General features: G+C 71.9%; 1 protein-coding gene across 3 annotated transcripts; it reads left to right on the top strand.

Moving 5' to 3' along the window:
• The first annotated feature begins 566 nt into the window (after positions 1 to 566).
• TLE6 (TLE family member 6, subcortical maternal complex member) lies at positions 567 to 9,437 on the top strand. 3 transcript variants are annotated; one of them, XM_089315303.1, is made up of 16 exons: positions 567 to 670; positions 1,141 to 1,226; positions 2,114 to 2,159; positions 3,130 to 3,171; positions 5,942 to 6,004; positions 6,094 to 6,397; positions 6,491 to 6,513; positions 6,874 to 6,937; positions 7,018 to 7,070; positions 7,170 to 7,207; positions 7,527 to 7,761; positions 7,840 to 8,090; positions 8,429 to 8,570; positions 8,783 to 8,933; positions 9,038 to 9,114; positions 9,190 to 9,437. In XM_089315303.1, the coding sequence occupies exons 1-16, from the start codon at positions 611 to 613 to the stop codon at positions 9,292 to 9,294; spliced, it is 1,740 nt and encodes a 579-aa protein (XP_089171429.1). In that variant the 5' UTR covers positions 567 to 610; the 3' UTR covers positions 9,295 to 9,437. The 3 variants fall into 3 exon arrangements, with proteins under 3 accessions (XP_089171429.1, XP_089171428.1, XP_089171427.1); XM_089315302.1 differs by having other exon boundaries at positions 568 to 670; positions 6,094 to 6,379; positions 7,018 to 7,091; XM_089315301.1 differs by having other exon boundaries at positions 568 to 670; positions 7,018 to 7,091.
• The last annotated feature ends 340 nt before the right edge of the window (positions 9,438 to 9,777 follow it).

Below are 9,777 nucleotides of genomic sequence, written 5' to 3'. Positions count from 1 at the left end.
CAGCGGCGGCGGCCGTGGCGCACGTGGGCAGGCGGCCTCGCGATTGGTCCGCGCCGCCAGGCGGCCGCCCCGCAGAGCCCGAGCCCACGTGCGACGCTGGCTCTGGTCGGGAGCGGACTGGGGTCCGCGGCGGGGGCGGAGCCTGGGCGGGGGCGGGGCCCGACGGGTCAAAGGGGCCGGGGGCGGGGGGAGGCGCTCGCTGGGGGTCTGGACCCGGCTGACCCCTGGGCTTCACGCTCTGCGGGAGGTGCGTCGGCTGCCCCGGTTCCCGGGAGGGGGAGTGGGCTGCAGCCGGGCTCCCGCGCCGGGGCGGGCGGCGGGAAAGGCGTCCGCGGTCGGGCCGGCTCCCGCACCCCCATCCGCACCCTGGGAACTCCTGCTCACTCTGCAAAACCCCCTTGGAATCACCCCCCGTCCCCCCACCCCGCTTCCAGTAACCGTCGCAAAGTGAGGCTCCGCGTTGACACCTGCTGTGGGTGCCATCTCCACCCCCACCTGGAGAGTGAGCCCCCACGGGTAGGGGGCTCCGGGCGGGGCGGGGGGCTGGGGCGGCGGTCCCTCTCCGAGCCTCAGCTCTCCGACCTAGGGTTCTGGAAGCTGCCGTCTCAGAATGACTTCCACGGGCTCGCCCAGCCCCAGGCGCACCCCCTCGTCCCTGGAGCGCACCCCGGTAAGGAGGGCGCAGCGCGGCGGGGTGAGGGTCCAGGCTCCCACCCAGCGCTGCTGCCCGGCCCCCGTCTGGTCTTACGCCCACCTGTGCGGCGGCCCGGCCAGCCCCTGCAGCTGCGGGCAATGAAGCGGGTGGCCGCCTCACCTGGAGACGGGGGCCCCGCAGCACCTGGTGGGTGGTTTGAAGGGAAAACCCCCTCCCAGCTCCAGGGCACGAAGGTTCCTCACCGTCAGGTGCCAAGAGGATCGGGTCTGAGACCCCCCACGCCCCTGGGCACAGCAGGCGACCAATGCCCCCCGCTCCAGGGAGAGCAAGACACCGAGCAGGGCTGTGGCTCTAGGTCTCGCCCCGCCCCAGCAGGCCTGGTCCGATCCCCGTGGCCTCCGTGGCGGAGTAGGGCCCGGTGGGCGGGGCCTGTGTGCGCACCTGTCTGTCTCTCTCCCTTGCCTCCCCCCCCCCCCCCCGTGCAGCCTCCCCCTGGGACTTCTGCCTCCGAGGCGCTGCCGGTCCTGGATGGCCGTGTCACCCTGCAAGACCTCCGCGAGCGGGCCCCCAGGTGAGGGCAGCTGCGGGAGGGGCCCTCTGGGGGTGAGCGAGCTGGGGGCCCCTGCCCCGGGCGACTTTGCATTCGCGTCTCTGAAAATCCTGCCTTCAGATCTCGGCTTTGCATCACTTTAAAATATTTTTTGAAGATTTGTGTTTTTGAAGGGCAGAGAGAGGGCCTCCATCCGCTGGTTCACTCCCCAGATGGCCACAACTGGCTGGGGCTGGGTCCACCCGGAGCCAGGAGCTCCGTCCCGGCCTCGCACGCAGCTGCCGGCGCCCAGCCCTCCGCGGCCTCCCCAGGCGCCCTAGCAGGGAGCTGGGTCAGAAGTGGAGCCGCCGGGACTCGAACCCGCGCCCACAGGGGGTGCGGGCTCTGCATCTCAGACACTGCAACCTTGCTAAGTGTTTTGTGTTCTGAATTACTTGAAAGCCGTCTGCTGGTTCGCTCCCCAAGTGCCCGCAGCAGCGGGCTGGGGGCGGGGTCTGGGCCAGGCGGAAGCCAGGAGCTTCGTGGGGTCTCCCGTGTGGGCGCAGGGACCCATCACCGCTGGCAGCCGGGACTGGAACCCAGGCGCGGGTGTTGGCGTTCGGGGCTCCACCCCTCGGGGCGGGGTGGGGGAGGGCCGCCTCCCGCCTCACTGCCTGTGCCCCTCCCCTCCCGCAGGCTCCACCCCTCGGGGCGGGGGCCCCTCCCGCCTCACTGCCTGTGCCCCCTCCCACCTCACTGCCTTGCCCCTCCCCTCCCGCAGGCTCCACCCCTCGGGGCGGGGCCCCTCCCGCCTCACTGCCTTGCCCCTCCCCTCCCGCAGGCTCCACCCCTCGGGGCGGGGCGGGGCCCCTCCCGCCTCACTGCCTGTGCCCCTCCCACCTCACTGCCTTGCCCCTCCCCTCCCGCAGGCTCCCCTTGGAGGTGACCGCACAGCTGGAGAACGTCTCGTACTTGGTGAGCCCAGCACCTGGCCTGCCCCTGCCACGTGGGTGCTCTGCACGGGTCCGGGGGCGGCTGCGGAGCCCCCCACGCCCGGGGCGAGCGAGCGCGCGCTCCGTCAGGACGCAAGGAAACGCCGGCCGCAGGCGTGGCGGCCGCGTCCGGCTGTCTATCGTGGCCGTTCCTGTGGCACCCACGCTGCGGGCGGATCTCGCCACGCGAGCTGGAACTGCGTGGTTACGGTCGGTTGGGTGATGAGGGACGCGGCAGATGACTGAACATGAGCGGGGCAGGCCGCTGCCTTCTAGAACGTTCCAGAATGTTCTGTATTCCCAGTGTTCACCACTGACTGTCGAGTCTTTGAAAATGCACCTGACAAAAAATGGGCTTTCCGTCGCGGATCTCGGTCACTCCCCAGAGGGCCGCACGGCCAGGGCTGGACCAAGCCGGAGCCAGGGCCAGGAGCTCCATCCGGGTCTCCCGCGCAGGTGCAGGGCCCAGCACTGGGCCGTCTCCCGCTGCTTCCCCAGGCCACAGCAGGGAGCTGGATGGGAAGTGGAGCAGCCGGGACTTGTGCCCATGCCCGTGCGATGCCGGCCGGCGCTGTGGGTGGCGGTGGTACCCAGGCCCCGGACCCAAGGCTTTAACGTGGCTTCCCTTAAATACCGAGCTTGGCCCGCGGCTACCTGGCCGGACCGGGCACGAGAACAAGCCAGCAGGAGGCTGAAGACGGTTAAAGCGCCCGTTGTCCTGAGAAAGGGGACGGACCCAAGGGCGAGGGTCCAGGGCAGGGCGGGGCCTGCTGTGGTGCCCAGCGCCGGGAGGGAGCACGGGACCTCTTGACCTCCCGCTGCAGGGGGTCGAGGGCACCCACGCCCAGTGGACAGGGTGGGACCCTGCGGGAGAGAGCCGGCTGGAGAGGAAGCGCCCTGGCCCCGCCCCCTCCCCCAGACCCCTGCCCGTGACCCTGGCCTTCCTTCCGCAGTTCCACAAGGTTCGACAGGACATCCGGGAACACCAGGAGCAGGTGCGTGGGCCGGCTGGGAGGGCTGCGGGCATAGGGGCGCTAGCAAGCCTCCCCGCGTGAGATCGGTGGCTCCCCCACATCTGGGGGCTGCGTCTCCAGTCTCTCCCAGGGGGGAATCACTCGGGGGTCAGGCTTCGTGCCAGGCCTGGGAGCTGGGGGGGTGGGCAAGGGAGGGGGCAGGCGCCCGCCCGAGCCACAGCGCGCCCTGCGTCCCTGCCCCCCTGCCCCTCCCCCGCCGCCACCTGGCCCCTTTCTCCTGGTGCGGGCGGGACTTCTGGCCGTGCCAGCTGTGAGTGGCAGCGAGCCAGGGCCCTGTCTGCGAGTTAGCAGGGCCGGGGGCCGGGCCGAGGGGGGCCAGGAAGCTACCAGAACGTGGTGACTCATTCACCAGCTCCTTATCCACTCCCTGCTGGCCAAGTGCGGTTGTGGGTGCCAGGGGCCCAGCCAGGACCGCGGGAGCCTCCCGCCCTCGGGGTGAGGGGAGGCCCGCCCCGTGGGAGGCCCGCCCCGTGGGAGGCCCGCCCCGTGGGAGGCCGGCTGCTTTGCAGTGAGCGATGGGTCCGTGGTGGATGCACTTGGGGGCGGGACCTGGCAGCTGTATCCAAGGGGAGGAGCGAGGCCCCCCGCGGGCAGGCAGCCTCTGGTCCTGGACAGACCCCTCCCCCACCCCTCTGCCGGCTGCTCCCGGTTTTCCCAGCCTCCTTTGCAAGGCTTTTAAAATCCCGAGCAGCCCCCCCCCCTCCGTGCACACTCGCGGGGCTCCCCAGGGAGGGCTGGGAGGGACAGGAGGGAGCCAGCTCTTCAGGCTGAGCGCATTAAAGTGCCAGTAAATTGCGCATTAACGAGCCGGGGTGAATTGGAGAGGGCGGGCTCAGCCGGAGAACCCATCTCTGCCCGCTCGGCTGCCCCAGGAGGGGGGGGTGCTCGTGGGACGGCCCCAGCCCCCCCCCCCCCCATCCAGCTCCAGCCCGGGACTGGGCGAGCTCCGAGGGGCTTCCCTCTTCCTCTGGTTCGGGGAAAGTGGCTCTGATCCTCTGGGTCTCGATTTGTCCATCTGCAAAGTGGGGACGCCAGGCTGGAGCCAGGAGCTCGCTCTCCGTCCCCATCTGGGTGGCAGCGGCCCAGGTACGGGAGCCCCACGGCCGCCTCCCGGGGTGCGTGCGGCTCAGCCGGGCCTGCAACCGGGCGCCCCCGTGTCTGTCCGCCGTGAACCGGCTGCAGCGCCCGTGGGCCGTTCCCGGACCGAGCCTTTTCGGATTTCTGGCGGCCGCCGGGGCCAGGCAGTCCTGGAGGTCTCTGCCGTGGGCCGGGCCTGCGTGCGCGGGGCTGGGGTGAGGACCGCGTTCCCGAGTGGGGCCGTGGTTGGAGCGGAATCGCTCCATGGCTGCAGGTGGGCGCTGTGGAGTTAGGCCCCCCAGGTGTGCCCGCCTCACCTCGCCGGTTTCCCGGAGCAGCAGGTGTGAGGCCGCGGGCTGAGCCTGCGCGGGACCACGCGTGTGGCCCAGGGCGCTGGGCGGGGTTCTGCGCATGCTCCCTGTTATCCAGGGCGCTGGGCGGGGTTCTGCGCATGTTCTGTGCGGCAGGGGGCCGTGAGCACCCCTCACCCACGGCGGGCATTTTTGCGAGTGGCTGGGGGGGGGCCTGGGGCCGTGACGCTAACCCCACCCGCGCCATCCCGTGTGGCTGTTTGTCCTAGAAGACTGATGGGTGGAGTTGAGAGGCTGAGTCGCAGAGAAGGGGAGAGCCGGCCCGGGAGAAGGACCCCCCCACACCCGCTGGGTCACTCCCCAGATGGCCGCAACGGCGGGGGCTGGGCCAGGCCAAAGCCAGGAGCTCAGTCCCGTCTCCCACGTGGGTGCAGGCGCCCAGGCACGTGGGCCCTTCCTCCGCCGCCGTCCCAGGCTGTTAGCAGGGGGCTGGATGGGAAGTGGAGCAGCCGGGGTTTGAACCGGCGTCCATGTGGGAGGCCGGCTTCGCACCTGCTGGGCAGCACCCTGCTCCCCGCCCCCGCGTGCTGTCGAGCACTTGAGATGCGGCCTCTGTGTCTGTCTGTCCCGCCGAGGCCGTACAGGAGGGACAGATGTGTGGCTGCGAGTGGAGACTGGTTGGAAGTGACACTGGGTGCGGTGAGCTAGGATGTGTTGAATTCGCGTCCCCCCTCGATGTTCCGGGTGGGGAAGACGAGGGTGTGGACTGCGCGGTGACTCCAGTTACCCCGTCCCGGGCAGTGCTGGTCTGGGTGTTCGCGTCTGCCCAGTAACTTCGCCGTTCAAAATTTAAAAAGGGTTACGAGCAGAGGGAGAGAGACTGAGTGATTGATCTCCCATCTGCCGGCTCAGTGCCCAGGCAGGGCTGGGCCAGGCCGAAGCGGGAGCCAGGAGCTCCATCCGGGTCTCCCACATGAGCGGCGGGGGTCCCAGCACCTGCGCCCTTGCTGCCGCCTCCCACGGTGCGCATGCGTGGGGCGCTGGCTGGGTGGCACAGGCAGGACCCAGGGTGCGCATGCGCGGGGAGCTGGCCGGCCGGCACAGGCAGGACCCGGACCCCCACCCCCACCCCCACCCCCACCCCCACCCCCACCCCCACCCCGCCTAGGTGGGACGCAGGCGGCTCGGCCTCCGCGGGCCCCAGGCGAGGGGTGGCCCTCGAGTTTTCATCTGAAACAGAAGCAGCTGGGGGCCCCGCCCACAATCGGCCCTTAAACCCACAGTGGGGGCGGGGCTGTGTCCTGGAGGTACATGGCCTTGACCCTGGCACCGCCCCCCCCCAGCTGGAACACTTCTCCCAGCTGCTCGAGGCCTGCAGCCAGGCCCTGGACACCCCGACGCAGGAGGTAGGGCGCCGGGCCCCTGGGGAGCGGGGTGGGGGGATGGGCGGGGGCGGGGCCCTGGGCCTCTCAGGACCCCTCGTTCGCTGCCCCAGGGGACCCCGGCCTCCCCTGACGCCGCCCAGGACCAGCGGGTGCCCTGCAGCCCCAAGACCAAGGCCCCCCGGGGCCCCGAGGTCGAGACCGCCCAGGAGTCGAACGCTGAAGCCCTGGTGGGCGCGAAGCCGCCGTCCCCCCCGCCGCAGCTGCCCTGGGCCCCGGGCACGGGCACCGGCACCGGCACCGGCACGGACGCGGACGCCCCGCCGGAGCCCCAGTTCTGGCAAGATGTCCTCACGCGGCTGCTCTGGCAGGGGTTTGCCAGCCCCCACGACGCGGCGAGTGAGCTCGGGGACCAGGGTGAGCGGCCCGGCGGGGGCGGGGCGGCCTGGGCTGTGGCGGGGGTGGGGGTGCACGGTGACCTTGCTCCCCTGTCCACCCCTCTGGTCGCAGGCACAGAGCTGGCGCCGGGCCTGGTGAGTGTGGGTGCCCTGCGGGGCTCAGAAGGGGTGTCGAGTGGGGGTGGGATGGGGGTGACCCATCCCCCTGTCCCCTCTTCCCTCCCCCCTCTTCCCTCCCCCGTCCCCCTCCTGCCTCCCCTCCTGCCTCCCCTGTCCCCCTCCCCCTGCCCCCCTCCCCCTGGGCCGAGCAGGCCAGGCCAGGCTGTGTTGGAGCCACGTGGTGGCCACGGCCTGGAGCTTCCAGAAATTGACCCCTTCGCAAAACCGGGCCCCCGGCGGACCGGGCCCCCGGCGGACCCGGCCGAGCTGCCTGGGCAGCAGAGAGGCGCTGGCCCGGGCTCGGCTCTGACCCAGCTCTGCTGTTGCCTGGGTCAGGAGAGCAAGGAATCGGGATCCCGCGACCTGGGGATGAACACGGGTGCCGGAGCCTCCACTCAGAGTAATCCCGGGGGAAGAGGGGGGCGGGGCAGCTGGCCAGAGGGGCCGCCCCCAGGCCGCAGCCCCCTTGTCTCTGCCCAGCTCCGCAGCCTGCCAAGGCCACCAGCGCCCGGGAGGGGTCCCGAGATGACCGCGTGAGTGCGAGCCTGGCCCGGGTAAGACCGGGTCTGTGTGGGGGCTGCCGGGGGAGGGGCGGGCACAGGTGCACGCGGCCGATCTCGTCCCACCCGCAGGAACCTGCAGAGAGAGTCCGGCCGGTTCTGAAGCTGCTGTGAGTGTCTCCGGGGCTGGGGGTGGGGGTTGGGCGCAGAGACCCCCGCCCCCGTGTGTGGACAGGAACAGGGGCCCTCCCCGCGCCACGGGCGGGTCACAGGATCGGGGCTAGGAGCCCCCACGGGAGGGGCCCAGGGCAGGGCTCTGTCAGAGCTGGGAGCAGAGAGGGGACATGTTGGTTGGGGTGAATAGGGTTTGCCTTATGAGCTGCCAAACTCCAGGCAGAAAGCGGTGCGTGGTTCTGGGGGGCTGGGGAAGACGACGCCCTTCGGGGTCGACTCAGGGTCAGCGCGTCACCCCGCGCCCCCACCCCCAAGCTCCTGGGACCCCGAGGATTTCGAAGACGCCGCGGCCCACGGGCGGCTGGCCGTGCCGCACAAGCTGGACAAGGCCCGCACGCTGCGGCACGGGGAGCTGGTGCTGGCCGCGGCCGTGAGCAGCTTCACTCGGCACGCCTTCACCTGCAGCAGGGGTGGTGTCAAGGTCTGGAGCCTGACCGGCCAGGTGGCCGAGGCCCAGCTCCCCGAGAGCCACCTGTTCCCGGGGGCGCAGGTGAGGGGCGGGGCCTGCGCGGGGGCGGGGCCCGCGGGGGGTGGGCGCTCACGGCCCCCTCGCCCCCCCCCCCCGCAGACCCCCGGCGCCTACCTGCGCGCCTGCCTGCTCACCGCCGACAACCGGACCCTGCTCGTGGGCGGCCACAAGCTGGCGAGCGTGAGCGTGTGGGACCTGGCGGCGCCGGCCCTGCGCCCCTCAGCCCAGCTGCCGTGCGCGGGCGGCACCTGCCAGGCCCTGGCCGCCAACCCGGCTGAGAACTTGGCTTTCGCCAGCTTCACTGACGGCATGGTCAGGACGTGGGACCTGCGCAGTGGGAGCGTGGTCAGGTGTGGCCCGGGGCGGGGCTGGGCGGGGCAGGCGCGGGGTCCTAGCTCCCTCCGCGCCCCGCCCCTCCGCGCCCCGCCCCTCCGCCTGTGCTCAGCGGTTGCCGTGGCTGTGACGTCAGTGGCGCGTCACTGCACTCGTGTCTGGGGTGGTGGTGACGACACATGTGCTAAATGCGCCCCCTCCCCGGCTCGGGGCCTGGGGCTAGGGGGGAGGATTCATGGCTCAGGTGTGCACAGGCCCTGGGGAGTGGGGGTGGGTGCGAACGAGACGGGAGGGCGGGAGGGGCCCGTGGCCGGCGCCGCCCACCCAGCCCCCCCCCCCGACCTCTCACGCGCAGGGACCTCCCCGGCCCCCCAAACTGCGCCAAGAGCATCGTGGTCAGAGACCAGCAGGTGTGGGCGGGCGGCCTGGACGCGTGCCTGCGCTGCTGGGACCTGCGTGCCGCGGGGCCACCCCTGCAGTACCCGCTGGAGTCCCAGGTGTGCGGCGAGGGCTCGGCCGTGGGCGGGGCGGGGATGGTGCTGTCCGGGTGCTGCTGCGGGGGGAGGGGCGGTGAGGCTTGACCCAGGTTCTGCCGTGCCCACCTGAAGGACCAGCACGCTGAGGGCGGGGCCGGGGTCCGAGCCGGCCTCTCGCCTGTCCCCCCCCCCCAGATCATGAGCCTGGCCCCTCGCCTGTCCCCCCCCCCCAGATCATGAGCCTGGCCCACTGCCCCCAGGAAGACTGGCTGCTGCTGGGCCTGGCGAACGGGCAGCAGTGGCTGCGGCGGCCCGACGGCAGCCAGGCGCGCATGGCCGGGCACAAGGACAGCGCCATCCTAGCGCTCAGGTTCTCAGCCTTTGGTGAGCTGCCTGGGCCGGGGTGGGGGCGCCCGCTGTGGCCCCCACGCGGGGCGGGAAGCAGGGGGGGGCCACCCATGCCCCCTCAGCACCCGTGTCTCTGCCAGGCCGCTGGTGGGTGAGCGTGGGCACGGACGACCTGGTCAGCATCTACACGATGCCCCTGGGCGCCAAGGTGTTCCAGGTAGGGTGCAGGCAGTGGGGAGCAGGGGGGGGCCGGCTCCCCGGCTCCCCGGCTCAGCCCGCCCCTCGCCTCCAGGTGCCCGAGGCCACCGCCATCTTGTGCTGCGACGTGTCCAGCGACAGCCGCCTGGTCGTCACGGGCGCCGGGGACTGTGCCTCCGTGTACCAGGTCACCTACTGAGGCCCCGCGTCCGTCCATCATCTCCTGAGACGGGCCGGGGGTGGGGGGTGGGGGAGGTAGTGGAGGGGTCTCGTCGGCACTGCGTGGGGTTCACAGCCTCTGGGCTCTGTCCGTGGAATAAAGCACTCGGCAAAGCAGGCTGCTGCCCCTGGGCCTCGTGGCGGGGGGCTCCAGCTGGGCCGGGGGCATGCGGGCCGGGTGGGGCGGTGGTCAGGGCCTGGGATGCCGGCATCCGGCAGCTCCTCCTGCCTTTCAACTTTGACAGCAGCTGGGCCGGGGTGGTGCCGGGTGGCTGTCACGATCGGGGAGGTCCGCCTGGCCTGCTCCCCGCCCCCAGAGTCCACGGTTCTAGCGGGTGGGCAGACAGCTGCCACTGGCCCTCACACAGGCGCTGCCTCCTGGTGCACCTGCCCTGGGTGGGGCCGCCTCCTTCCAGAATTCCCGTCCAGAACCCAGGTGAGGGGCTTTGTCCCGCACCGGCTC

The sequence above is a fragment of the Oryctolagus cuniculus genome, chromosome 16, assembly GCF_051225735.1.
Source record: "Oryctolagus cuniculus isolate XC-2025 breed Fujian yellow rabbit chromosome 16, ASM5122573v1, whole genome shotgun sequence".
NCBI lineage: Eukaryota > Metazoa > Chordata > Mammalia > Lagomorpha > Leporidae > Oryctolagus > Oryctolagus cuniculus.
The sequence above is the reverse complement of the archived record's forward strand: the minus strand, read 5'-3'. Positions and strand labels throughout refer to the sequence as shown.

What these genes read in the sequence shown, in the direction of transcription:
- TLE6 (XM_089315301.1), top strand. Translation starts at nt 611, where the DNA reads ATGACTTCCACGGGCTCGCCCAGCCCCAGGCGCACCCCCTCGTCCCTG. An exon ending in TGCCGGAGCCTCCACTCAGA is followed by an intron (nt 6,938 to 7,017) that starts GTAATCCCGGGG and finishes GTCTCTGCCCAG; the next exon opens with CTCCGCAGCCTGCCAAGGCC. An exon ending in TGAGTGCGAGCCTGGCCCGG is followed by an intron (nt 7,092 to 7,169) that starts GTAAGACCGGGT and finishes TCCCACCCGCAG; the next exon opens with GAACCTGCAGAGAGAGTCCG.